The sequence below is a fragment of the Amblyomma americanum genome, chromosome 4 (assembly GCF_052857255.1).
Source record: "Amblyomma americanum isolate KBUSLIRL-KWMA chromosome 4, ASM5285725v1, whole genome shotgun sequence".
NCBI classification, from domain to species: domain Eukaryota; kingdom Metazoa; phylum Arthropoda; class Arachnida; order Ixodida; family Ixodidae; genus Amblyomma; species Amblyomma americanum.
The window spans coordinates 41275872-41299746 of NC_135500.1; the positions used below are offsets into that span (position 1 = coordinate 41275872).

Sequence of the window (23875 nt, forward strand, 5' to 3'; positions counted from 1 at the left end):
ATATCGCACGTAAGATACAGAAAGTTAATCGACATATATACTCATGCACGCATACGGCAGAATGCGAAATGATTTCAACTCACCTCCTAGCTCCAGAATATCCGCATTGTTGTAATAGCCATCTTCGCCGTGTCGAATATCTGACCTCCAATACGTGCTCACGTTCTTCCTCGTGTCTGTCGGGCTCTCGGCTTACAATCACTGATGAGCGGAACACTTACGATGGCCTTGCCGCCGTCACCGTAGCGCACATACGCGTAAGTTGAAAAACGCATTTTCATTAGAGAGTTTTAGTTTCACGTACGTACAGAGTTCACGTACGCAAACGTGAGAAGTCTACGTAGCATACGCGCATGTAGTTTCAAACCCTTTTATTTGCACGTACGCGACATACGCCGCGCGCTCTTCTACTCACAGATGAAGATACTGCTGTAGCCACTCTAAGACAAGACGAGTCAAAGCCAAGCCAGTCAAACTGCGTCGGAGCTCTGCTTCGTCAGGCTTAACAGCTGAAAAACCGCCCTTCTGTCTGAAAAACAAAAGCTCTTTGCCACTTGAAACCTTATGCGAGGGTAAGAATGGGCAAATTGAAGGCGAATACAACAGTTTAGAACACGATATCGCGTCGAGGGATTAGCGACGAAGCTGTTATCGCTGTGAAGCGGCGGGCAGGGCGCCGCCGTGTTTGTCAACGCTACGTACGCAAGCAACACAAAGACCGCAACGTAAAAATCCGAATCTCACGTACGCACGTGAGACTAGCGTATACCCTTTGCGTTCTGCGCATGCGCACTGGTCACCCGTAAGAGCTCTACGTACGTGAAGCCTCTACGTACGTGATACTAAAACTCTCTATTGTTAGAATTTGAGGTACCGCATAGAGAATGCTATAAAATAAAAACGACTGCTTTAAAACAGATCGAAGTCGCTGAGGATCAAAATTACTGCTACAAACGAGTGCGATATATATTAAGTAGAGTTGTAACCAGGATATCGTATATTAATTCAACACGAAAAGCCCAAAAACTGAGAGCTTCGCTTCCCGCGCACCGACGCCACAGACCGTTTGGCGATATGCCGACAAGCGAGGCACAAAGCGTAGTCCCGCAAGCCTCCCCGTCACGCCGACAGAAGTGGCGCTGCTGTTCTCTGGCCAGCACACGGCGTCCAGCCCAGAGTGGACGCGCGGGCCGTATGGTGGTGGTAGCAAAAACTTATTCTGCAAGATAATTCGAGGAACGCAGGCAGGCAAGTAGCCAGAATTTTTTTTTTCGGCAGGGGCGCACCTAAACTTTCCCCCACTGCACCAGTGCCCCTCTCCCTTGGCAGTCATTTCCGAACTTGTCCGGGCACGTCACGGGCGGAGCGCATTGAGTCAGCAACGTGTCGATTGGTACACGCGCTGTTCTCCCCGCTGGCGCTCTCATTGTGTGCACGTGCTGTCCTGCTCGCAAGTGCACAAACGAGGGGTTGCCGCTCGTTGTGTCGCGGCATTCAGGGTGTGGAGGAACTTATTCTTGCGTCAGGGACTGTCAGAATAGTTCTCTGAACACCATAGGCCAAAAGCTGCCCGTGGAATTGTACAGATTTGCTGGAGATTTCCTACATTGTTGAGGAAAACGCGCGTATTTTAATATTGGTAAATTGTAAGGTACGTTAATGGAAATATTTAAGGTAATGACATTCAGAGTGTGGAGGAACTTATTCTTGCGTCTGGGACTGTTAGAATAGTTCTCTGAACACCAAAGGCCAAAAGCTGCCCGTGGAATTGTACAGATTTGCTGGAGATTTTCTACATTGTTGAGGAAAATACGCGTATTTTAATATTGATAAATTGTAATGTAAGTTAATGGAAATATTTAACTTAATGACATTAAGAGTGTGGAGTAACTTATTATTGCGTCAGGGACTGTCAGAATAGTTATCTGAACACCAAAGGCAAAAAGCTGCCCGTGAAATTGTACAGATTTGCTTGAAATTTCATACATTGTTGAGCAAAATACGCGTATTTTAATATTGGTAAATTGTAAGGTACGTTAATGGAAATATTTAAGGTAATGACCCATCCTTTCAATGTGTTGCAAAATCTCTTTAAAATTTTCCATAGCACGCATCGAGCAGTTCACGACAGCGAAAACGTCAATAGCAAAAATAAATGCAATTGCCTGTAGATGGGAGATTATTACAGTATAATCTTGAAATGTATAAAAAAACACGTTCATACACTCGTTCCCAGTCAAAAAATTATTTTATCCGGAATTGTTGACTATGAAATCGTTGTGAACCAGATACGGCAAGTCTGAATGACTGATGCGCAGGGAGGAGTCAGCATTTCTCTCTTGCTAAACTTGTTTGGTATGTTGCACATGTAATATTATTTCTGACCACTTAACGTTGTAAATAATTAAGCATGCAGTGTATATTAGTAAAGATCGCGCTAAGGATACACATGTTTATTACTTTTTATTCGCCAGTAAAGCCCTTCGCCGGTCAGGTAATGCAAAAAAAAAAAATTATTTTGGAGACTGAAATCAAGAAGGAGGAAGAGGAAAGGCAGGGAGGTAAACCAGAAGAATAGCCGGTTTTGCTACCCTGAACATGGGAAACGGGTTGAGGGGAGAAAAATATGACGGAGAAAAGGCAGTTGCAGGAAATTTTTTGCATGCAGTAAAGTAACTTCGGAAAGTGAGCCAGCGTCACACGTCGGAACAATAAGGCGGTCACTGACCTTGCCTCACACGCATCTGCATAACGCTGCTGTTGACTGACATCAAACCAAATACAGGTCGGGTATGTCCGATTTGCACTCTGAACCATTCTTGTCTGTTCGATTTGAGCTCCAGACCGGACTCGTCTGTCCGGTTTGAGCTCCGTACCACACTGGTCTCTTGAGTTTCGAGCTCCGTACCGAACCAGTCTGTCCTGTACGAGCTTCGAACCAGACATGGTCTGTCCGGTTTGAGTTTTATACCGGACTGGTCTGTCCGGTTTCAGTTACATACCGGACTGATATGAATCAATATGTTTCGGTAAAATCCGGTTCGTCGCGATATGAGATTTTTGAATGGGGTATTGTTTACATTTGTACTTTTTGACGTTGTACCAGATTTTGTAATATTGTAACCCCTCCCCTCATAAAATGTTCCAAGATTAAAACCAGTGAGGTATTTGTATAAATAAATAATAAATAAAACAGTGCAACAAATGAAAGCATGCTTCATGGCCTCCTAGGTCTGGTCACTGTTTCAGTTCACCGTGCTCCAGTTTGCCGCGCTCCACGTGAGGGAAGAGCCTAGTTAATACCTCCTAAAGTTTTCTGTTGCTGCGTCCATTTCAAGGATCAAAATGTTCCCATCGTGCTTACGACTGAGTACAATTTAACGCACGCTTTCTTCGTACATACGCTGCATTTTCTATCGAAGGAAAAGAAGTTGTTGCTTTTTGAGGTAAAATAAGTACCCCGCTTTGCTTCTTAAAGCCGATAGAGGTTTTATCAGCCACTTCAACGCTTCTCTCGACTGGTTTATCTCACGACGATTTCCTGTTCCACTTCATTCGCCGCTGCCAGTTCTTCGAATTTGCTGCTAGCGTGAGCTTGCCCACTCCGGCCTAAGGTTCCTGCAGCGCCGCTTCTCACATGAGTAGTGTCCGCACAAGCGTTTGAGAGTATGGCCTGCTGCCGAAGTGTTGGATATTCGAGAATACCTACCGGCATGCAAGGCCGGGGGAATCTTGTATGGTATAAAATGAGGTCTACGGCTTGTCTGGTTTTGCTTCTCCTCGTGTGCGAGACAACTGGTGAGTGAATCCTTGGCAAATGACTCCCTTACGTCTCCATGCGCACTCCTCCTCTTCTTTGATTAAGCTGTCATTTGTTGAAACAAAATCATGAAGGAGCATCTTCCGAACTAGAAAAAGACCCTACTGTTCCAAGTGCTTTTTTACTCACCACTGAAATGAGAATGCAATGCATGAATTCAAGTCTGTGGTAGCAAACAGTGAATACATAAGCGAAATATTTTTTTTGTTGTCTAGGCCTAATCTAGTCAAGTTTACTAGGCAAGCTATTTTAAAACCCTTTTGTTCGCTTTTAAAAAATTCCACGCCCTGATGCTGGCCCTCGAAAGTAAGAAATTATAAGCGCCCTTTCTGTTCTTTCCCGCAGCCTCTGCCTATGAGGAGAAAAATTTCTTCTGTCCACAAATCAAGGATGATAGTGATGAACCTGTCATTGCTCCCACGTCCGTTTGCGATGGAACCGTAGACTGTGATCCCCCGAGTGCCGACGACAGCAGCTCAAACCTTTTCGACGAAAGTCCAGAGATTTGTGGTAAGATTAAAACTTTTTTTCCAACTTACTACCAATAGCCCTGTGCAAATGACAATTCAAATTTCCTATATTGATTGAACGTCTCTGCCTCCTGTTTTATTTATTGAAGAAGTATACCGAACAACCAAATTTACTGTATACTAGCCTAATATTTAGGTAAACGAATTCCTATAAGTCACCCCTTATTGTCTCTTCTAGCTCCGCCCTCGTACCTGGAGAAAAATGTTACACTCAAGAGCCGAGACGTGACCAGCACTTCCGCAAAGGTTTCCTGGTCAGCGGTCACACAATTTGTTTCAGATCACAAACTAAAATTAGCCGGCTACTTCTTTTCTGGGAAGTCGGCGCCCCACTCGTTCCAGAACACTGTGTCAGCGCGCCTGAATTCTTATCAGCTGCAATGGCTGAAGCCCTGGACCGAGTACACGCTGGTTCTCCGACCTTTCTACACAGTGAGCGGCAAGCATGAAAGAGAATACAAGCTCGGCAGAGCGGCTTCGGCGACGTTAAAGACGCTTTCATCAGGTAAGCTGATAACACTCAAACGAAATTCGAGAGCTTGGTTTCTCTTATTTTTATTTGTCATCATCATCATCAGAGTGACTACGCCCACTGCAGGGCAGAGGCCTCTCCCATGTCACTCCAACAAACCCTGTCCTTTGCCTGTTGCGGCCACTGTATCCCCGTAAACTTCCTAATCTCATCCCCTCAGCTAACTTTTTGCCACCCCCTGCTACGCTTGCCTTCACTTGAAATCCACTCCGTTGCCCTTAAGGACAAGTGGTTATCTTGCCTGCACAATAGATTCCCTTCCGAACACCATTTCTTTCTCTTGATTTCAACTAGGATGTTATTAATCCGGGTTTGTTCCCTCACCCACTCTGTCCGCTTCCGGTCTCTTAACGTTAGAAATGTCATGTTTTTTTCCATACCTCGTTGCCTTGTCCTTACCTTAGGCTGATTCCTTTTGGTTAGTCTCCAGGTTTCGGCCCTATAGGTGAGTACCGGTAAGATAAGCTGTTGTATACTTTTCTGCTGAGGAAAAAGCGCCGTTCATTGCCTGAGAAAACCTGCCTTATGCGCTCCACCGTATTCTTAATTTTCTAGTTATTTCTCTCACGATCAGAATCAGTGGTCACTACCTCCCTAAGCAGACGTATTCTCTTACCTGTTTCAGCACCTCGCTACCGATTACGGACTGCTGTTCCCTTGCGAAACTGTTGAATATTGCTTTAATTTTCTGTATGTTAATTTTCCACCCACCGTTCTGCTCGGCCGGTCTAACTCATAGATCACGCTTTGCAGTTCACCTCATGAGTCACTTAGCAAAGCAATGTAATCAGAGAGTTGCAGATTTTTAATTGTAGTACCGTTCAACTGTAACGTTCAAGCTTTTTTAAAGGGATGGGGAAATATTGTTAGTTACACTTTAAGCGCATTAGAAAAAACACACGAAGTGCAGAGAAAGGCTAGAACAGCCTGAAATGACACAGAAGTAACATTAAGAAAACAGGCCTGCCAAATGTACAGTTTCTATTACCCCCACGCGGATTTGTCTGCACCTGCACTTCGTACGTTTATTTTGTTACGATGAATAAAATAAGCACGAATAAAGAATTTACAAAAGAAATAGTGCCCCTTAAATGTAGTCCATGGAAAGTAGTTAAAAATTCTGTTATGTGCTGGTGAATTTAAAAATTATATATGGCTGTGAATGACAACCAGGCAGCACATTACCACTTTATTAACTGAATCACAGTAAAAAAGTTCAATTTTTATTTCAAATTTCGTACGACCAAAAAATACGGCTGCATATTTGTCGCGGTATTAAAAAAGGCTTCAGTCAAACGTCCGCATTTTGCTTGAACCTAGCCCATATCTTTGGTTGTTTTTATCAAGTATTACACAGCTTCCGAAATCCAAAATAATCATTTCAGATATTTTACGTTCTTACTTATTTATATCTGTCTTTAAGAGTGTTGACATCACACCAATGCATATTACGTCTAGGGTCGCCACTGGTGCTTCTTTAAAAAAATAGGCTACCTGGCGACTCTCGTTGGATTTACGTAGAAGTATTTTTCCCGAATATATCTTTTCTTTTCATGAGCGTTCTCTATTGCTGACCCGAAAAATCAATTTATTTTGTTTTACTTACAAAAATTTACCTTACCCCTCATGGCCAGTGGCGTTACAGAGGACTGGTGAATATACACAAAAACGGCGAGAAAAAATTCATTGTGGTACATGAATGTTAAATAGCACTTGAATATGCAATGTTAGCTAGTGCTACACGTCGTTGCTCATATTTTCAATGGCAACAACTTCTTCGGGAAGGTGGTTCTATTCACGTGAGGAATTCGCGCCAGGAATGATTTCGAGAACCATTCCGTCTTACATGACAACATTACGGCTTTGTGATGATAATCAATCCGGAGGGATACTTAAATCTGCTGGGCGATGAAGTGATCAAGTAGAGCGATATGATGATACAACTTGTGCGACAGGGTGGTAGGGAGCACGTTTCTACGTGACATTACCATCGGAAGGCAGAGATTAGACAATGGCAGTTATACTCGCTGTACGTTTGTAGTTAGAATAAAACATACAGAGTTATTCTGGACTATCTCGAGATCACTAAGTTCTCATGCGTAGGTTCCCATACCAGAGTAGCATACTCGAAGTTAGGTCGCATTGATGTTTATATAACAACAGTATAAAGTAATAAGGAACATTTAAAAAAATTGCGACGTAAGTAGCGTAGCATTCGATTAGTATTTTTGATAATGTTCTCTCAATGAATTCACCGGTTAAGGTTAGGAGTAATGCAAACGCGTAGGTATTTATATGACGAGGCTGATTTTAAAGAATAGTTATCGATGTACTAGAAAGGTGGCGCTGAAGTTTTTACATGCAGGTTGGATCTCCTTTTCTTTTATTTGGCTGCATTAACCATTTTTTTGCCCCAATTTCCTAATATGATTAGGTCGGACTGAAGTATTGTAAAGTCCTTAGCGTTGGTTATTCCTTTAAAAATTACGCTCTCATCAGTGAATAGCTGAATATGAGAGTTCGTAGGAAAGCGGAGATCAATAACCTAAATTAGAAACAGCCCGGGTCCACGAACTGAACTTTGTGGAACTCCGCAAGATACCTCTGTAAAGCTGGAGTTATAACCGCTAGCAAAAACAAAGTGTGCGTGATTAAATATAAAACTTCAATCCGTTTCAATAAGTTGAAGTCACTATTCAGTTGTTTCAGTTTGTGAAGTAATAGCATGTGACAGACCCTGTCGAAAGCTTTTGAAAAATCTAATTTACAGCCAGCTACTGATGATAGGTCTAGAATATGATAAAATCCACGTGTAAATGATAATAACTCGTTTCACATGAGTAAGATTTTCGAAAACCATGTTGTGCTGGCGCAAAAAATGAGTTCGTTTCAAGGAAGTTTACAAGGTTGGTGCTTATGACATGGTCGAGAATTTTAAACAAGTACCAGTAAGGGATATAGGACACTATTTACTAGGGGACAATTTGCTGCCAGATTTGTTGATTGAAACCGCTTTTCTGATTTTTCATTCAATACGTAGCGTTGATTGGTCAAATGATTGCTTGAAAAGTTTGGTTAGTATTATGGAAGAATAAGCTTAAGTGCTTTTTAAGAATGCAGCCATAACACGAAGCGGCATGAACACTGAGTCCATCAATAAGCTTATTTACACCAGGAGTACCAACAATTGCAGGCCGAAGGGTAACATACTAACAAGAGGAGTGTTTTTAAGCATATGTACATACATCAGATATGGCTGTAAAGATGTCATCGATTCTGCGGTTTAGATTCGTGGCGCAAATGTGGAAGGAATGGGATCGCCTGAAGGGTCATATAAGGCGATGGTATCTTTGGTGGAAAGATTATTTATACGTAAGAATTATTTTACATCGGTGGTTAGCGTGGGGGGTAGGACATGTCAGTGGAAGTGATTTTTAGCGTCGTTGAAAGCCTCCACATATGTTTTGGACGCCACCGTAGGCGCTGCCATCGTTTGTTAGTTGGCGAGAGCATTGCGATGCGGTAGAGAGTTTAGTTTTGTTAGATAAATGGTTAATGTGATTATTATGTCAGAGAGAGTTTAAGTGGGCGGTAACCTTGCATTGTGGAATGTATTGTTCAGTGAGACTATAGCTGTGAACATGCTCTAGACAGTTTCAAAATTGCGGTTATCAAAGCTATGAAAGAAAACATCGATAAAAGTTGATCAACATTTAATGCGTAAAAATTTGCTTGGTTGTAATCTCTAACTATTTTCTCATTTCATTCGTATTCGGAGGGGCCAGATTAATGTGAAAGTGCAGTAGTAAGTGGTCGCTGATGCCTGGCAGGTGAGTAATAGGTGAGACTATGTCAGATCGATTTGTCAGAATTAAATTTAGTGTATTCGCTGCATTTGTTATTGTACTTGCTTGTATGCACAACTTCACTAACAATATACTGAACACATATCTAAAAATTCGCCACCTTGAGACGAGAACTCGGAAAATAAAGGGTAAACGATGATCAATTTTATTCGGGAAATTTAAAGCGCTAATTCATAATAGTTGGGATGACTGCAAGCCTGTTGCGACGATATTAATAGCATTGTAAACTTCCCTACTAAACATAAGCGAGGAGAAATGCAGATGGTAGCATAACTCTATTACTGCTTTGTGTTGATTAAGGACAATCGCAGACCATAATATTTCTGGGCTAGTCTGAAGATGTACACATGATGACGGCATACTAGTTGCAAAAAACCGAAGCACACCGCTGCCTCTCTACATGGCACGGTCAAAGTGGAAGAATGAAAACGTCGAGCATTCAAAAGGATAGCAGTGTCTCGAACATGCGCATTGAGCCATGTTTCTGTTAACGCGTTGGTTGGAGCTAATTTTTAAGTGTGAAATGAGATACAGTGACAACTCTACCTCGGAGAATTTCCCTTGTGTTGCTTAATTTTGTCCAATTCTGTCTGACGATGACCCAGCAGTATATTACGGGCATCGCTACTGGGCAGAAACTTCCCCTACTGCGAAGAAACTCAAAGGTTAAGGCGAAAACCTAAAATTAAGCGGAAAACAGTGCGGCAGGCTGTGGACAAAAAAAATGTAGGTCAGACATTACGAGAAAGCAAAATAATGATATCCTGGTTAAAGTAAGGAGGAGGAGGAGAAGGACGAGTAGAAGAATGTCGCGAATTGGTAGCGCGTCCCCGACTTTCCGAAGGGGCATGCTATCGCGTGCAGATTCGAACAAGATGACAAGAGAACAAAGAGATCAAACAAAACAAAATGCAGCCGTATTTATAATTTAAAGGGAAAGGGGTCAATAAGAAATGGAAACGAAAACAAGAAAAACACACACTCAACACGCGTACAATACTACACAATAAAAGGAAAGAGTTCACCAGGTACTGGGCGTCCCAGGTGAAGCGGGGATGCCTTGCAGACAGGGCGGACGTGGGTGGTTGTAGTGCGACGCGTCGTTGGCGCTGCGTCGAAGGAAGCAACGGAAGCAACTTGGCGGTGGCAGGAGAAGGGTAGCCACGTTCCGTCAACGGCGTCACGAAACGCCAGAGGGTTAAAGCAGGCTATCCTTTCGGCAGCATGGACCCTGAGTCCATCGGCTGCCACCTCCACGCTTGCAAAGAACGCAGTAGGATTTGGTCGGTGATTCAAAGTAGGTCACGTGGCAGCACGGACCCCACGTCCGACGGCTGCCACCTCCACGCTTGAATGACACGACCTCCACTGCGCTCTCTCCCTTTACACCTCCGTCGTATGTCACGTCAGCTCTCCGCTCCTTATGCTCGCGACGCTCCCTGACTCGTAACCTTGCACAAACCTTTCGCACGTGCACACGCGCAACGCTGGGCTGGCACGCGCAGCGCTCCGCTGTCCGACGCACCACTGTCGACGCACCGCGCTCAAAAATCCTCCGCAGATGTTTTGTGCACTTCACAAGTATAACCGGAAGAGTAACCGGTTTGTAATTAAAGTAAAGGAAAAGAAATGGGCATGCGCAGAACCTATGAGCCTAAGGAAGGAAAACCGACTGGTAGCATAGGAAGGTAGGCCTGAGTGGCCGATGGACAACTTAGATCACGATGAGGAGACACCGAGATTGCGGTGTTACGGTGGATAGCGCTAACACAACATAGGGCCATAGGGTTTTTTGGAGGGATATAAGATATGATCTTCACCTGCGAACAGGGTGATGGTGACGATAAACAAAAAAATTGAAAAGGTTAACAATGAACCTCGTTTAAGAGCTATGAGAGCATTTTCCCTTAATTCAGAGCCCACCGCAAACATAAAAGAGTTTGGTTTATAATTTTATCTTTAATAACAATATTTGTAGAAAAATGAAGCAATAATCACTACTAGCGCAGGGCAACAGCAGTTCAGGTAAGTCGCAAAGCGCTTGAATCGGTAAGGTTATACATTTATGTAAAGCATATAGCGACCGCGCGCTACTGACTAGGCACGGTAAATAGTTAGAAGAAAAAAGGAGGTGGGGAGCGTTTGGCAAGGACTCTGAGATGATGAATGGATGTTTACAAGTATCTCCACAAAGAAAAATATAAAAAACTATCTTACCAGTACACATCTATGGGGCAGAAACTTTGAGGCTAACGAGAAGGCTTCAATTTATATTGAGGACAACGCACCGTGGCATGCAAAAGAAAATGATGGTTGTAGCGTTAACGCGGGAAAAGGGAAGAGTAGGTAAGGAAACAAAGACGAGAGAGAGAGAGAATAAACATTTAACTGTAAAAAGAAGACCGGGGCGGATTGTGGGTGGGGTCCTCAGTCCAAGACTCCAGTGGCTTCCGCCGATGCTTTGGCGATGGCGACTAGCGCCTCCAGGTCTTTCCAGGGTGCCGCTGGCCAGCGTCATCCCCCACTGCTCCAGCGCCGCGTTGCGCGGGTTTAAGTGGTTCGGTTCATCTGAGCATGTCCGTGTAATGTGCGTGAATGTGGGAATTTCTCCACACCAAGGACATGTATCTGCCTATAATGTTGGGTGAATGCGGTGTAGGTGGTGAAGATTGGGTAAAGTGAGTGTTTGCATGCGCCTTAGGTGGTAGGATTCCATCGGGGAAGGTTTCTTATGTGGCGGGAGGTAGAGACGCCTATTTAGGTGGAGGGTGTATAGGCGGGTTGAAAAATGGGTTAAGATGGGGTAGAGAAGGGAGTCAGTGTGCCCCGCTCGGTTGGTGTAATCTCGAGTTAGGCCATCTGTTTAATATTGCCATCGAGACCTGTATGTCCTGGGACCCAGGTGATGACTTGACCGCACTGGAGATGGCCGTCCAGTACGCGGAGAGCCATGTGCTGGACGCGTCCACACGTATCGGCTCTACATGCGGCTTGTGAGTCTGTAAAAATGTGAGTGCCGTGGTGTTGCGTGTCGCTCATTTTGATGGTGATTGCTATTGCAATGGCTTCAGCGGCCGTCGGATCCAGTGCCGTGAACGACGCTCCAAGAAAAGGGGTGTTGGCGTGAATGACAGCAGCGGAAGCATATCTGTGGGGCTCTGCATAGGAAGCCGCATCCACATATAGCCGAGGTGCCTTGGCCGTATTGCCTACGGAGGCTGCGAAGACGGGCCAGACGGCGCGGGGCCTGTGACTCGTGGTTCATATGGCGAGGGATAGGGTCCATGTAAAGGCGTGCGCGAACAGCATTTGGAAGAACTCTGGTCAGAGCCATGGTCCTGGAGGCTTGCGGATCACCTATCCTTGAAAGGATGGCCCTACTTGCCTAGGTGATGAGGAGACGAGTCAGTTGGGAGTTCCGAGCAGCCTCCTGGATTTCAGCAAACGAGTTCAAGTCAAGAAGTCTTTATTGAGTAACACAAACAAAATGTATACACAGATATTTGGACCGATAGCCAATGAGGCTAGTAAGCGGTCCAATACAAAATAACATATAGGACAGCAATCACAAACACATTGAAGAAAAACTAACTTTGTAGCCTTGCTTCCATTCCCAAAAAATGTTTCTTGCATGTCAGTTTGAAATTCCTAGCTTGCTTTATTTCAATTGGCAACGAGTTCCAAATTTTCGCTCCTCTAAATTCTATTCGTCTTTCTCCGTACGCATTATGGCAAATTGGAAGGTTAAAATTGCCATTGCTGGCTTGTCTAGTGTTGCGGACGGGAATACTGAATGCACCAAGAGGTAAGGGGTAGTTGGTATTTATAATATTATTAACCATAAGAGCTATTTTGTAATCGCGTAGGGTTGAGAATGACATGATTTGCATTGCGTCAAAAGTGTTATTGTTAGAACTATTCGAAGAAGGTAATCCCATGGTTTTCAAGGCACGTTTTTGTAATCTTAGCAATGGTGTTAAATACGTTTTGTATGTGATTCCCCATGATTCACTGCAATAACTGAGATGACTGTGACATAATGAAAAATACAGTGATCTAAGAATAGCAGGTGGAAAGTGCCGCCGTGCCTTAGCCAAGGTAAAACAACCGTACGCAATCTTTTTACACACATTGTGCACCTGTTCCTTCCAAGACAAGTGGTAGTCAAACATGACCCCTAAATATTTAAAAGAAGACACACTATCAATAACATTGTTGTCAACACATATAGAAAAATCACTTGATTCAATACACTTTTGTTTTGAACGAAAAATAACATATTTAGTTTTTTCAGTGTTTAAAGTTAGATGATTATTACGAAACCAGGTCGAAATACGTTGGAGTTCATTGTTAATAGGATTTTCTATTGACTCAAGTGAGTTGCCAGTAAAGATAAGTGCAGTGTCATCCGCATACATCAAAATTTGAGAACACTGTATTGCATTGGGGAGGTCATTAATAAAGATTGAAAATAAAAGCGGTCCCAGAACTGACCCCTGGGGTACACCACACGTAACAGTTTGGTATGCAGACTTGAACTGTTTGAGGACAACTTGCTGCTGTCGTGAAGAAAGATAACTTTTAAAGAATTCAAGTGCCCCGCTACGCACACCATATGCTTCCAGTTTCATTAAAAGAATGGAGTGTGAGACTGTGTCGAAAGCTTTTTTGATGTCTATAAATACGCTTACAGCAACATTATGATTATGAAGAGCAGATAGGATAAGCTGTGATAGAGTAACTACAGCCGTGGACGTGGACCTGCTAGAAACAAATCCGTGTTGCTGAGGACAAATAATATGATTAGCATCAAGAAAGGTTTTCAGTTGGAAAGCAATTAATTTTTCAAAAATGGTATTGACGACAATCAGTACAGATATTGGCCTGTAACTAGACGGGTTGTTAGGGTCACCAGTTTTAAATATCGGAACAACTTTTGCAACTTTTAAAGTATCGGGGTATAAGCTAAAGTGTATCGCGTGATTGAATATTCTGCACAAAGGAACACAAAACAAATCAATGTTGTCCTTGATTACCTTAGCCATTATGCCGTCTGGCCCGGCCGCTTTATTCGTGGGCATGTTCGCCACAACACTTGCAACTTCATCGCTAGTAATGTTCGAGAAACTGAATTCATTATTAATACATCGAGGTACGCCGGATGTCACTGAAGCTAAGGGAGTAGGTTGCGCACTGTTCTGACCGTAGGTTGTGAAGAACTGATTAAACTGGTCTGCAGTCTCTATTGACAAGTTGTCAGGAACGATCTGTTTTCTTTTAACTGTTCCCGTAACTTCTCCTACAATCTTCCATACTTGCTTAGTGTCATTTCCTTGACGATTAACCAAATTAGTATAATACAATTTCTTTGATTTTCTCATCAGCGCCACGGATTTGTTTCTGTAATACTTAAACTGTTTCAAGTAATAAGCATTTGTTCTGTTGTTTTTGAGCTTATTGTAGTATGAATCCTTTTTTTTCAATACTGTGAGTATTTCCTCAGTAATCCAAGGACATATGGCATGTTTATAGTTGCGCCGAGAAAACTTCAGCGTAGACTTAGTAATTGCATCGGAAACAGCAGATACGAAGTTAGCAAAGTCAGTGGGAACGTCACTGTGACACAGATTTTCGAAATGAATAGATTCGAGCAAACGCCTGACATGCGCGTAGTCCACCCGTGAAAATACATTGGTATGGGTAGGGCAAGTACAATCGATACCCGACCATGGCAAGAACAGAAAAGTTGAACAGTAATCAGCTATGTTTTGGTTACAAACACCAGCGCAGGCATCCATATCACGGTTACATAAGATGTGATCAATAATTGTTGCAGACTGATGTGTAATTCTAGTGGGCACATTGATAACGTTCTTGAGGTTGAACGATTCCAGTAAGAAAATATAATCTGGACAGTCATCCTTTGATAAGTCGATATTGAAATCACCAACTATTACTAACTGATTATTAAAAGACATCGGAGGAACCAGAATGGACTCCATATCAGATATTAACTGACTTGTGCACGTGTTTGGCGGACGATATACCACGCCTATTACGACGTCTGTCTTAAGGCGAATAAAAAGTGCTTCCGTGGTTCTAGAGCTCAGAGAGGAATCCGAGAGTTGTTGATAATCTATGCCGTTTTTTAGAAAAAGAGCAACGCCACCCCCTCGTGCGGTGCTATCTCTTGGTAAAGATAGCGTTGTGTAACCCGGTATGTACGGTATTTCTCCTTTCTTAAGCCAGGTTTCAGTTACAGCGATAAGATCATACTGGAAAGAATGTTGCGATAAATGTACAGTGAGTTGGTCTAGATTTTTATTTATGCTGCGGACATTGCAATGAAAAATGGAAAGGTTTTCGCTCTCGCGCCACTTAGCACTGATTTCCTCAACGGAAAAAGCCATGTTTCTAGACTACCTGAGCAAGATCAGCGTCACAGGTTATATGTAGAACATGCGAGGTATCTGTCTTGCGCATCAGGATCTTGCCATCAGATACCCATGTGTGTTTCCACTGTTTTTCCTTTTTGGCTTTCCGTGCTTTACCTAGCAAAATTTTAATTGCCGGGCACAAATGTTCGTTGATGAACACGGGATTCTCGTGATCATCAAAGCTCAGAAGTGTAGTGTTCAGCCGTTGCTTTTTCGCTTTTTTCAGAATGCTGTCTCTCACTTTCCTGGAGGCAAACTTAACAATGATGTTGGGTTCGTCCTTGTTTTTTGAGGGCACACGATGGATAGCTTCAACATCGGATTCATCGAACTCGGTGCTCAAGAGATGACAGATCGATGTCATCACTGAAATCAGATTTTCACTGGGTGCTGGAGGGATGCCTTTGATTTCAAGGTTGTTTCTTCTACTGTACTGCTGCAGTTCAGTTAATTCGTGCCTGAGAGTTTTCACTTCATTTGTGAGTCGGTTGTTTTCTTTTTTCATTTCCTGGTTTACGTTTTTCACGTCAGACAGGGTCTTTTTGAGCTCAGAGATCTCTGTTCTAAATTCTTTGAACTTTTCATTGATAAAACCCATTGAAGTTTTGACAGATTCCATTTCAGATTCAATCACATGTTTTAAATCTTGCTTTAGTTCACTTTGCTTAGAGTCAAACTGTGCACTCAAGTCAGTCATAGCCTTTACAAGTTCTTTTATGGTTGAAGAAGGCTTATCACCCATGCTGGACACAAACACGAACGGAGCAATCCAGTAGCCTAAGATCAATGTTTGTAATCAAAGATACAGGATACACACCTGCAATGAACGAAGAAGGCGGTTAGCCTCTGCCTGGTTGCGAAGGCTGCCTGGATTGCTCCGTGAGTGATGTGGGGACCGTCGTGCTGCTGTTATATAGGGGACGCCGTTGATATCGGACAGTAGTGCGCAGGTGCGGCTTGCCAGTAGAGAAGGGAGGGAGGGGGACGATCCGTGGACACGTGTAGGTTCCGCCAGCAGTGACGGTAGCAGCTTCGGATTCCGCTTCTCAAACGCGCATTTCTGCAATGAACGAAGAAGGCGGTTAGCCTCTGCCTGGTTGCGAAGGCTGCCTGGATTGATGTGTGGACCGTCGTGCTGCGGTTATATAGGGGACGCCGTTGATATCGGACAGTAGTGCGCAGGTGCTGCTTGCCAGTAGAGAAGGGAGGGAGGGGGACGATCCGTGGACACGTGTAGGTTCCGCCAGCAGTGACGGTAGCAGCTTCGGATTCCGCTTCTCAAACGCGCATTTCTGCAATGAACGAAGAAGGCGGTTAGCCTCTGCCTGGTTGCGAAGGCTGCCTGGCTTGCTCCGTGAATGATGTGGGGACCGTCGTGCTGCAGTTATATAGGGGACGCCGTTGATATCGGACAGTAGTGCGCAGGTGCGGCTTGCCAGTAGAGAAGGGAGGGAGGGGGACGATCCGTGGACACGTGTAGGTTCCGCCAGCAGTGACGGTAGCAGCTTCGGATTCCGCTTCTCAAACGCGCATTTCTGCAATGAACGAAGGCGGTTAGCCTCTGCCTGGTTGCGAAGGCTGCCTGGATTGCTCCGTGAGTCATGTGGGGACCGTCGTGCTGCGGTTATATAGGGGACGCCGTTGATATCGGACAGTAGTGCGCAGGTGCGGCTTGCCAGTAGAGAAGGGAGGGAGGGGGACGATCCGTGGACACGTGTAGGTTCCGCCAGCAGTGACGGTAGCAGCTTCGGATTCCGCTTCTCAAACGCGCATTTCTGCAATGAACGAAGAAGGCGGTTAGCCTCTGCCTGGTTGCGAAGGCTGCCTGGATTGCTCCGTGAGTGATGTGGGGACCGTCGTGCTGCGGTTATATAGGGGACGCCGTTGATATCGGACAGTAGTGCGCAGGTGCGGCTTGCCAGTAGAGAAGGGAGGGAGGGGGACGATCGGTGGACACGTGTAGGTTCCGCCAGCAGTGACGGTAGCAGCTTCGGATTCCGCTTCTCAAACGCGCATTTCTGCAATGAACGAAGAAGGCGGTTAGCCTCTGCCTGGTTGCGAAGGCTGCCTGGCTTGCTCCGTGAATGATGTGGGGACCGTCGTGCTGCAGTTATATAGGGGACGCCGTTGATATCGGACAGTAGTGCGCAGGTGTGGCTTGCCAGTAGAGAAGGGAGGGAGGGGGACGATCCGTGGACACGTGTAGGTTCCGCCAGCAGTGACGGTAGCAGCTTCGGATTCCGCTTCTCAAACGCGTATTTCTGCAATGAACGAAGAAGGCGGTTAGCCTCTGCCTGGTTGCGAAGGCTGCCTGGATTGCTCCGTGAATGATGTGGGGACCGTCGTGCTGCGGTTATAAAGGGGACGCCGTTGATATCGGACAGTAGTGCGCAGGTGCGGCTTGCCAGTAGAGAAGGGAGGGAGGGGGACGATCCATGGACACGTGTAGGTTCCGCCAGCAGTGACGGTAGCAGCTTCGGATTCCGCTTCTCAAACGCGCATTTCTGCAATGAACGAAGAAGGCGGTTAGCCTCTGCCTGGTTGCGAAGGCTGCCTGAATTGCTCCGTGAATATCCTAGTTGAAATGAAGAGGAAAAGGGAATCGGCAGTTAATGCGCAGGCAAGATAACCGATTGTCTATGAGGGTAACGGACTGTATTCCTAGAGAAGGCACGTGCAGCAGGGGGCTGTAGCAAGCCAGGCGGGTGGATCAGCTTCTGCAGTCTGCGGGGATAAGACTGCCGTAGCTGGCACAGGACATGGTCTTTTGGAGAGATATAAAATATTCATTTGTCCTGAAATGGCGTAATTAGCGTAATGAGGTCAGGATTTGATATGTGTGATTAGCCCAAATTCAAATATGCCAGCCCTCTGTGAGCCTCAAAATTGTGCAGTGAAATCAAAAGCTGTCCTATTTTCATAATGCGACAAAGAAATTATCCATTTAAAAAAAGACCAGCAATGAATATCTAACTGTTCTAGAATGAATCCTTTACTGGGAAGAGAAATACAATTCTGCCAATTTTTCCTTTTTGAATTAATAGTTATCCTCATTAATTTTATTTCAACCATCAGTAAATAAGGTCAACGGCCTTTCGATTATTTTTCTGACACCATTATACTTGAAGAATATAAGGAAAATGAATTTTTATTTCTACAATAGCAGCAACATTTCTTTATTGCTCTTTCTTTGAGAGAGCACCAAAAGGAGGAGTTTATACAGATATCCTTGCGCATTTATATGCAACATAAACACATATATATGCAATTAGGATTGTGAGGTAATATTTCCATCGCGTATTTCACGGCTTGTTTGAATGCCGGAAACGTAAAATGGTTTGTTAGTATTGTTGAAACCGGAAAAAATCCATGAGTACCATTCTCTTTGGGACGAGCTTTCAGATTAGAATTAGCTATCAGGTTTCGCACGTAGCAACGATTTATTCCTTGCTCGATCTTCAATGGGTGGAAAAAATATCGAACGGTCAGGGTCAGGTGTAGTCCGGCCGTTCCATACCACGTTAACAGGTGTTTATGTTTTAATAATGTTGAGCAATTGGAGTACATATTTTATCAGATTTTTTCGCGTCAATCATGTAATCAGGTGCGGAAGTTAAAGCTTTTCCTTTCACACTTTTTTGTCAGAAAGAAAAATTTCATCTTTTAAAGCTCAATTTTTATCTGGTTTGCAAATAACCCCTTCTTCGAATTTTCTTGTTTTCTCTTGCTGTATGATGGTTGTGGAAAATACCCCAACTGTAATATTGATTACCTGCATCCCCAAAAACTCTCAGTTATCACTGGTAAAATGAAACACTTTTAGCCTTGTCAGCGACAAATTTTCGTGGTGTTGTTTAAAAAAAAAGTTCAAATGCTCAAAAGAACAAAACAGGTCAAAAACTGCGATAAGAGGTGGTTTATACGACGAAAAATAAGGATTTATAAGATATGTGTCTTTCACTGGTATTGAGTTTTGCGCCAATGCTCGTGTTTGAAAATATTGGCGTTTATCTTATAATCTTATATTCTATCCCATTGAGGTGACTGGGGTAAAAGTTTTCTCACTGTGTGTACCAGATGTGAGGGCACAAATTTACTAATGTTTTTGTAAGTCTTTTCGTGGGCAGTGTCCCATTGTGACCGGCGAGGTGATTGCACGGTGTCGTCACACACGCTGTCCTCTTCCTAGCGCGGAGCCTACCGAAGATGACGAAAGCAGTGCGAGGCGCATGCAAAGAGTGGTCACGTGGTCACGGAATGGAGCCACACGTCCGTATCATAGCTAAGCTGTAAAGGCCAATGGTGAAGTCCTTTCCTGGCTACCGTGCCTTTTGGAGCAATAAAATATGATACAGCTGTCTAGGTGAAAGAAACCGCGATTCAAGCATAGTTGTGTTCACAGTGCCCGGAACGCAAGGAATAAGCTGCGTCATATTACATCACATTGGCCTGCCTACAGGGCAAGGTAGTGCGAAAGATGGCCAACCCCATTTAAGAGCAGTGGGACGCAGCGCGGTCCAGTACAAGCCTGAAAGACCAGCTGAAACTGATAACCCGGGCTCGCTTGTCAGCTGAGGCCTCTGGGCCTCTGTACCTGAGTCCTCACCTACTAGACCTCGCCACATTTTTAGTGCGCAAGCAATATTGGCCACGAACTCGCAGTTTCGCCGTGCCTACATTCCCACCGTGCTCGTACCGCACCACATGACCAACCACGTGACTGGTCACGTGACCAACCGCGTGACGAACCACGTTACAACAACTAGCCAGACAACCAGACTAACCTGGAATTGCAATCAAGATTAACCAATGCTAACCAAGCTATGCTACGTATATGCTACGTACACGCGTATGCTACGTGCTTTCGCTACGTATATCCTGGCATAGCCGATCTAAGCCACTGCCAATTTTTCTTTTTTTCATGTCCATAGTTTACCCTGAATAATTTGCGCAGACATTACAGGCACCTGCAATGTTACCTTCAAGCAGCAAAAAAAAACATATTTGCACTGTAGAGAACATAACGCTTTTAGAGACATTAGCTTTCTGTAGATGTAAAACACCGACATTCCACAACCATCAACTTGAAATAAAACCATGCTCAGTCACTGCATACGTGGATACAGTTTTGTATGGTTATTTTAAAAAAACGTGTGGGGACTGTAAATAAATATTTCCGGCTTTGTAACAATCATTCATAGCACACCGTTTAAATCGGAAATGAAATGTTTAGAACTTGCTGGAAAGATTAACAAAATTTTTTTATTTGTAGTGAGTTAAACCATTATATTGCACTGGTCAGTACGCATTAATTTTCTGGCCTATGCCACATTTGCATTAGCTCTAGCCGCGGTCTCAGGAGGCGGCAAAAACCGGTCATCCGACTGCGTCTTTCCACTCTTCGATAGGCTAAGCCACGCTTCAAGAAATCTATCTGCGCCGTAACATCAAAAATAACAAAAAAGCACAATTTCTCTAATGCCTTTGTTGGTATTGGTGACTCTTTTTATCTCCCAACCCTTGTCTGCTTAATAGTTCAACGAGAACCTCTGTTCTCTAAGTGGTGTTGTCATACTAGTGATATTTTCATTCTTTCCCAGTTTCCGCCCTAACCGTTTATGTTCCAAGTGATAGTCTGGCCAATACTTGACGTTCAACGCCAGCCGCTTGCATGACACTGCCGCTGGTTAACCCTTTTAAGTTTAGGCGATGCATAACCTAAACGTTCCTGAAAGTAACTGATTGGCAAGCCACCGCTATAACTCATTTGGTAGAGCAGCGCACTCACCATACGGGTGATGTGGGCTCGAGCCCACTGGCAGCATGAGGCTCTTGTTCTGTTTTGTATTATTCTCGATTATCTTAGAGGCATTAAATTATGACACTATTAATTTCAAATTCATCAACACGAGAAATAAAAAAAAACAATTTTGAATGCATTTCTTGGATTAGGTTACAGTTGGTTTTCTTCACCCTTAGTTGCTTAGATTAGACTCAGCGTCATTCTTGATGCCTTCAGTCATGATTTCCTAATCCGGGCACAACCCTTTCCCGATTGGGAAGCCAACACCAATAGTCGCTTGAGTGTATATACGGTGGGTCAGCAGCCATGCTTTTTGGCTACTTTTCTCAGAGCCTGAATTGCCCGGACTGGTGTCGGTGCTCGCCTCACAAGAACGAAACCTGTTGCTGAGCATCGTCGGCCCTTCGGCTTGGAACAGCAACCCAGCCGGATTCCACGTGCGCTGGCAGGCAACCACCGAGAGCCAGGGGCCACGTGGAGAGCTGGACATTGGGCTGCCAGCAGACTGGTCGCCTGAAGAAAACGTGCTGAACGCAACCCTTCCTCTAAAAGGAGGCATCGACTACCATCTGTTCGTGAGCGCAGTGGGTTCGGGCGACTCCGAACAAACCCTACGGGGCCCAGAAGTTCAGCTAAACGCTAGTGTGCCATTGGGTGAGTCATGACAGCTGCTATGTATGCACGAAATGCGAGTCAACATTTCGCTTTGAAGATATCAGCGATACCTGGCAATGCGTGTAGAAAAGCTGTATCCCACCGCCGCTTGCAGTGTAAACAAGTGATATGAAGATTTACTGCCTACCTTTTCCAGTTTTATTTTTTATTTCTTCACAAAAAGACGAGATTTCCTAAAAGCCACAACCGAGAAAAGGTAACACGTCTTATACTAAAAATAAACCTTTGTAGTATCTTTTATACAAGAACATACGACGTGTCGAAGGAAAATTTCAGAAAAAAACCAGCACAAAAATGAGCACAGCGTAAAGTTAGCTATTTTTAAATTAGATTAAAACATCAATTCATAACACGTTTCGCGTCTCTACAATGTTTCGTATACATGTTTCACTACCTTAGCGAGATTCAAGATGTCTTCACTTTTGTGGGGTATCAGATAAAATGGGGCGTCCAAATTCTTTTTATGAACATGAGCTTACTAGACAAATATTTCATCGTTCTGAGGAAACTATACAAATTATAAACAGCTGCCACTGATTTCTATGACATCTTTTAGATTTTTAAAATGTTTCCTTACTATGTCGTTGTCGCAAAAGATATGCTGAAGTGCAGGTTAGACAAAATATTTCAAACCCGCCGCGGTGGCTCAGTGGTTAGGGCGCTCGACTACTGATCCGGAGTTCCCGGGTTCGAACCCGACCGCGGCGGCTGCGTTTTTATGGAGGAAAAACGCTAAGGCGCCCGTGTGCTGTGCAATGTCAGTGCACGTTAAAGATCCCCAGGTGGTCGAAATTATTCCGGAGCCCTCCACTGCGGCACCTCTTCTTTCCTTTCTGCTTTCACTCCCTCCTTTATCCCTTCCCTTACGGCGCGGTTCAGGTGTCCAACGATATATGAGACAGATACTGCGCCATTTTCTTTCCCCAAAAAACCAATTATTATTATTATTATTAAATATTTCAAAGCCATTAGCATCATTTGTTGCTGCTATAAGAGAAATATAAAAAAATCTGATTTCTCTTTCTACCCTGATTTCTCTTCTAGCCTACTTTTGCATCATCATCATCATCATCATCATCATCATCAGCCTTACTACACCCCCTGCAGGGCAAAGACCTCTCCCATGTCTCGCCAATTAACCTTATCCTTTGCCAGCTGCATCCACCCTTTGCCTGCAAACTTCTTAATCTCATCCGCCCACCTAACCTTCTGCCGCCCCCTGCTACGCTTACTTTCTCTTGGAACCCACTCCGTTACCCTTAAAGACCCGCGGTTATCTTGCCTTCGCATTACATGCCCTGCCCAAGCCCATTTCTTGCTCTTGATTTCGACTAGGATGTCATTAACCCGTGTTAGTTCCCTCACCCACTCTGCCCGCTTCCGATCTCTTAACGTTACACCTATCATTTTTCTTTCCATGGCTCGCTGCGTTGTCCACAACTTAAGCTGAACTCTTTTCGTTAGCCTCCACGTTTCTGCCCCGTAGGTGAGTACCGGTAAGATTATGCTGTTGTACACTTTCCTCTTGAGGGAAATTGGTAAACTGCCACTCATGATCTGCGAGAATTTTGCATATGCGCTCCACCCCATTCTTATCCTTCTAGTTATCTCCCTCTCATGATCCGGATCAGCTGTCACTACCTGCCCTAAGTAGACGTATTCCGGCACAATTTCTAGGCTCTCGCTGCCAATTGTGAACTGTTGTTCCCTTGCTAGGCTGTTGAACATTACCTTGGTTTTCTGCATGTTCATTTTTAGACCCATCGATCTGCTCTGCCTGTCTAACTCGTTGATCATGATTTGCAGTTCACCTCCTGAGTGACTGAGCAAGGCAATGTCATCAGCAAATCGCAGATTATTTAGGTATTCTCCATTTATTCTTATTCCCAACTGTACCCAATTCAGGCCTCGAAATACCTCCTGCAAACATGCGGTGAACAGCATTGGCGAGATCGTGTCTCCTTGCCTGACGCCCTTCCTTATTGTAATTTTATTACTGACTTTATGGAGGACTATAGTAGCTGTGCAGTTTCTAAATATATCTCCCAGTATTTTGACATAAGGCTCTTCTACCCGCTGATTACGCAATGCCTGTATGACTGCTGAGGTTTCCACTGAGTCGAATGCTTTCTCGTAATCAATGAAAGCTATATAGAGAGGTTGGTTATATTCTGCGCATTTCTCTATCACCTGATTGATAGTGTGAATATGA

General features: G+C 44.2%; 1 protein-coding gene across 5 annotated transcripts in view; it reads left to right on the forward strand.

Annotated features, from left to right (window-relative positions):
* The first annotated feature begins 3563 nt into the window (after positions 1-3563).
* The window catches only part of LOC144127894 (uncharacterized), a 63794-nt gene continuing 43482 nt past the window's right edge, over positions 3564-23875 (forward strand). For 2 of the 5 annotated variants that reach the window (XR_013313611.1, XM_077660869.1), the window contains exons 1-4: positions 3564-3798; positions 4166-4330; positions 4529-4855; positions 21319-21642. Coding sequence is in view for 4 of the 5 variants with exons in the window: in XM_077660869.1 (XP_077516995.1) it covers positions 3669-3798; positions 4166-4330; positions 4529-4855; positions 21319-21642 (946 nt within the window). In the remaining variant the exon portion in view is untranslated. The remainder of the gene's footprint in view (positions 3799-4165; positions 4331-4528; positions 4856-21318; positions 21643-23875) is intronic. The other 3 variants (XM_077660868.1, XM_077660866.1, XM_077660867.1) reach the window with 3 other exon arrangements.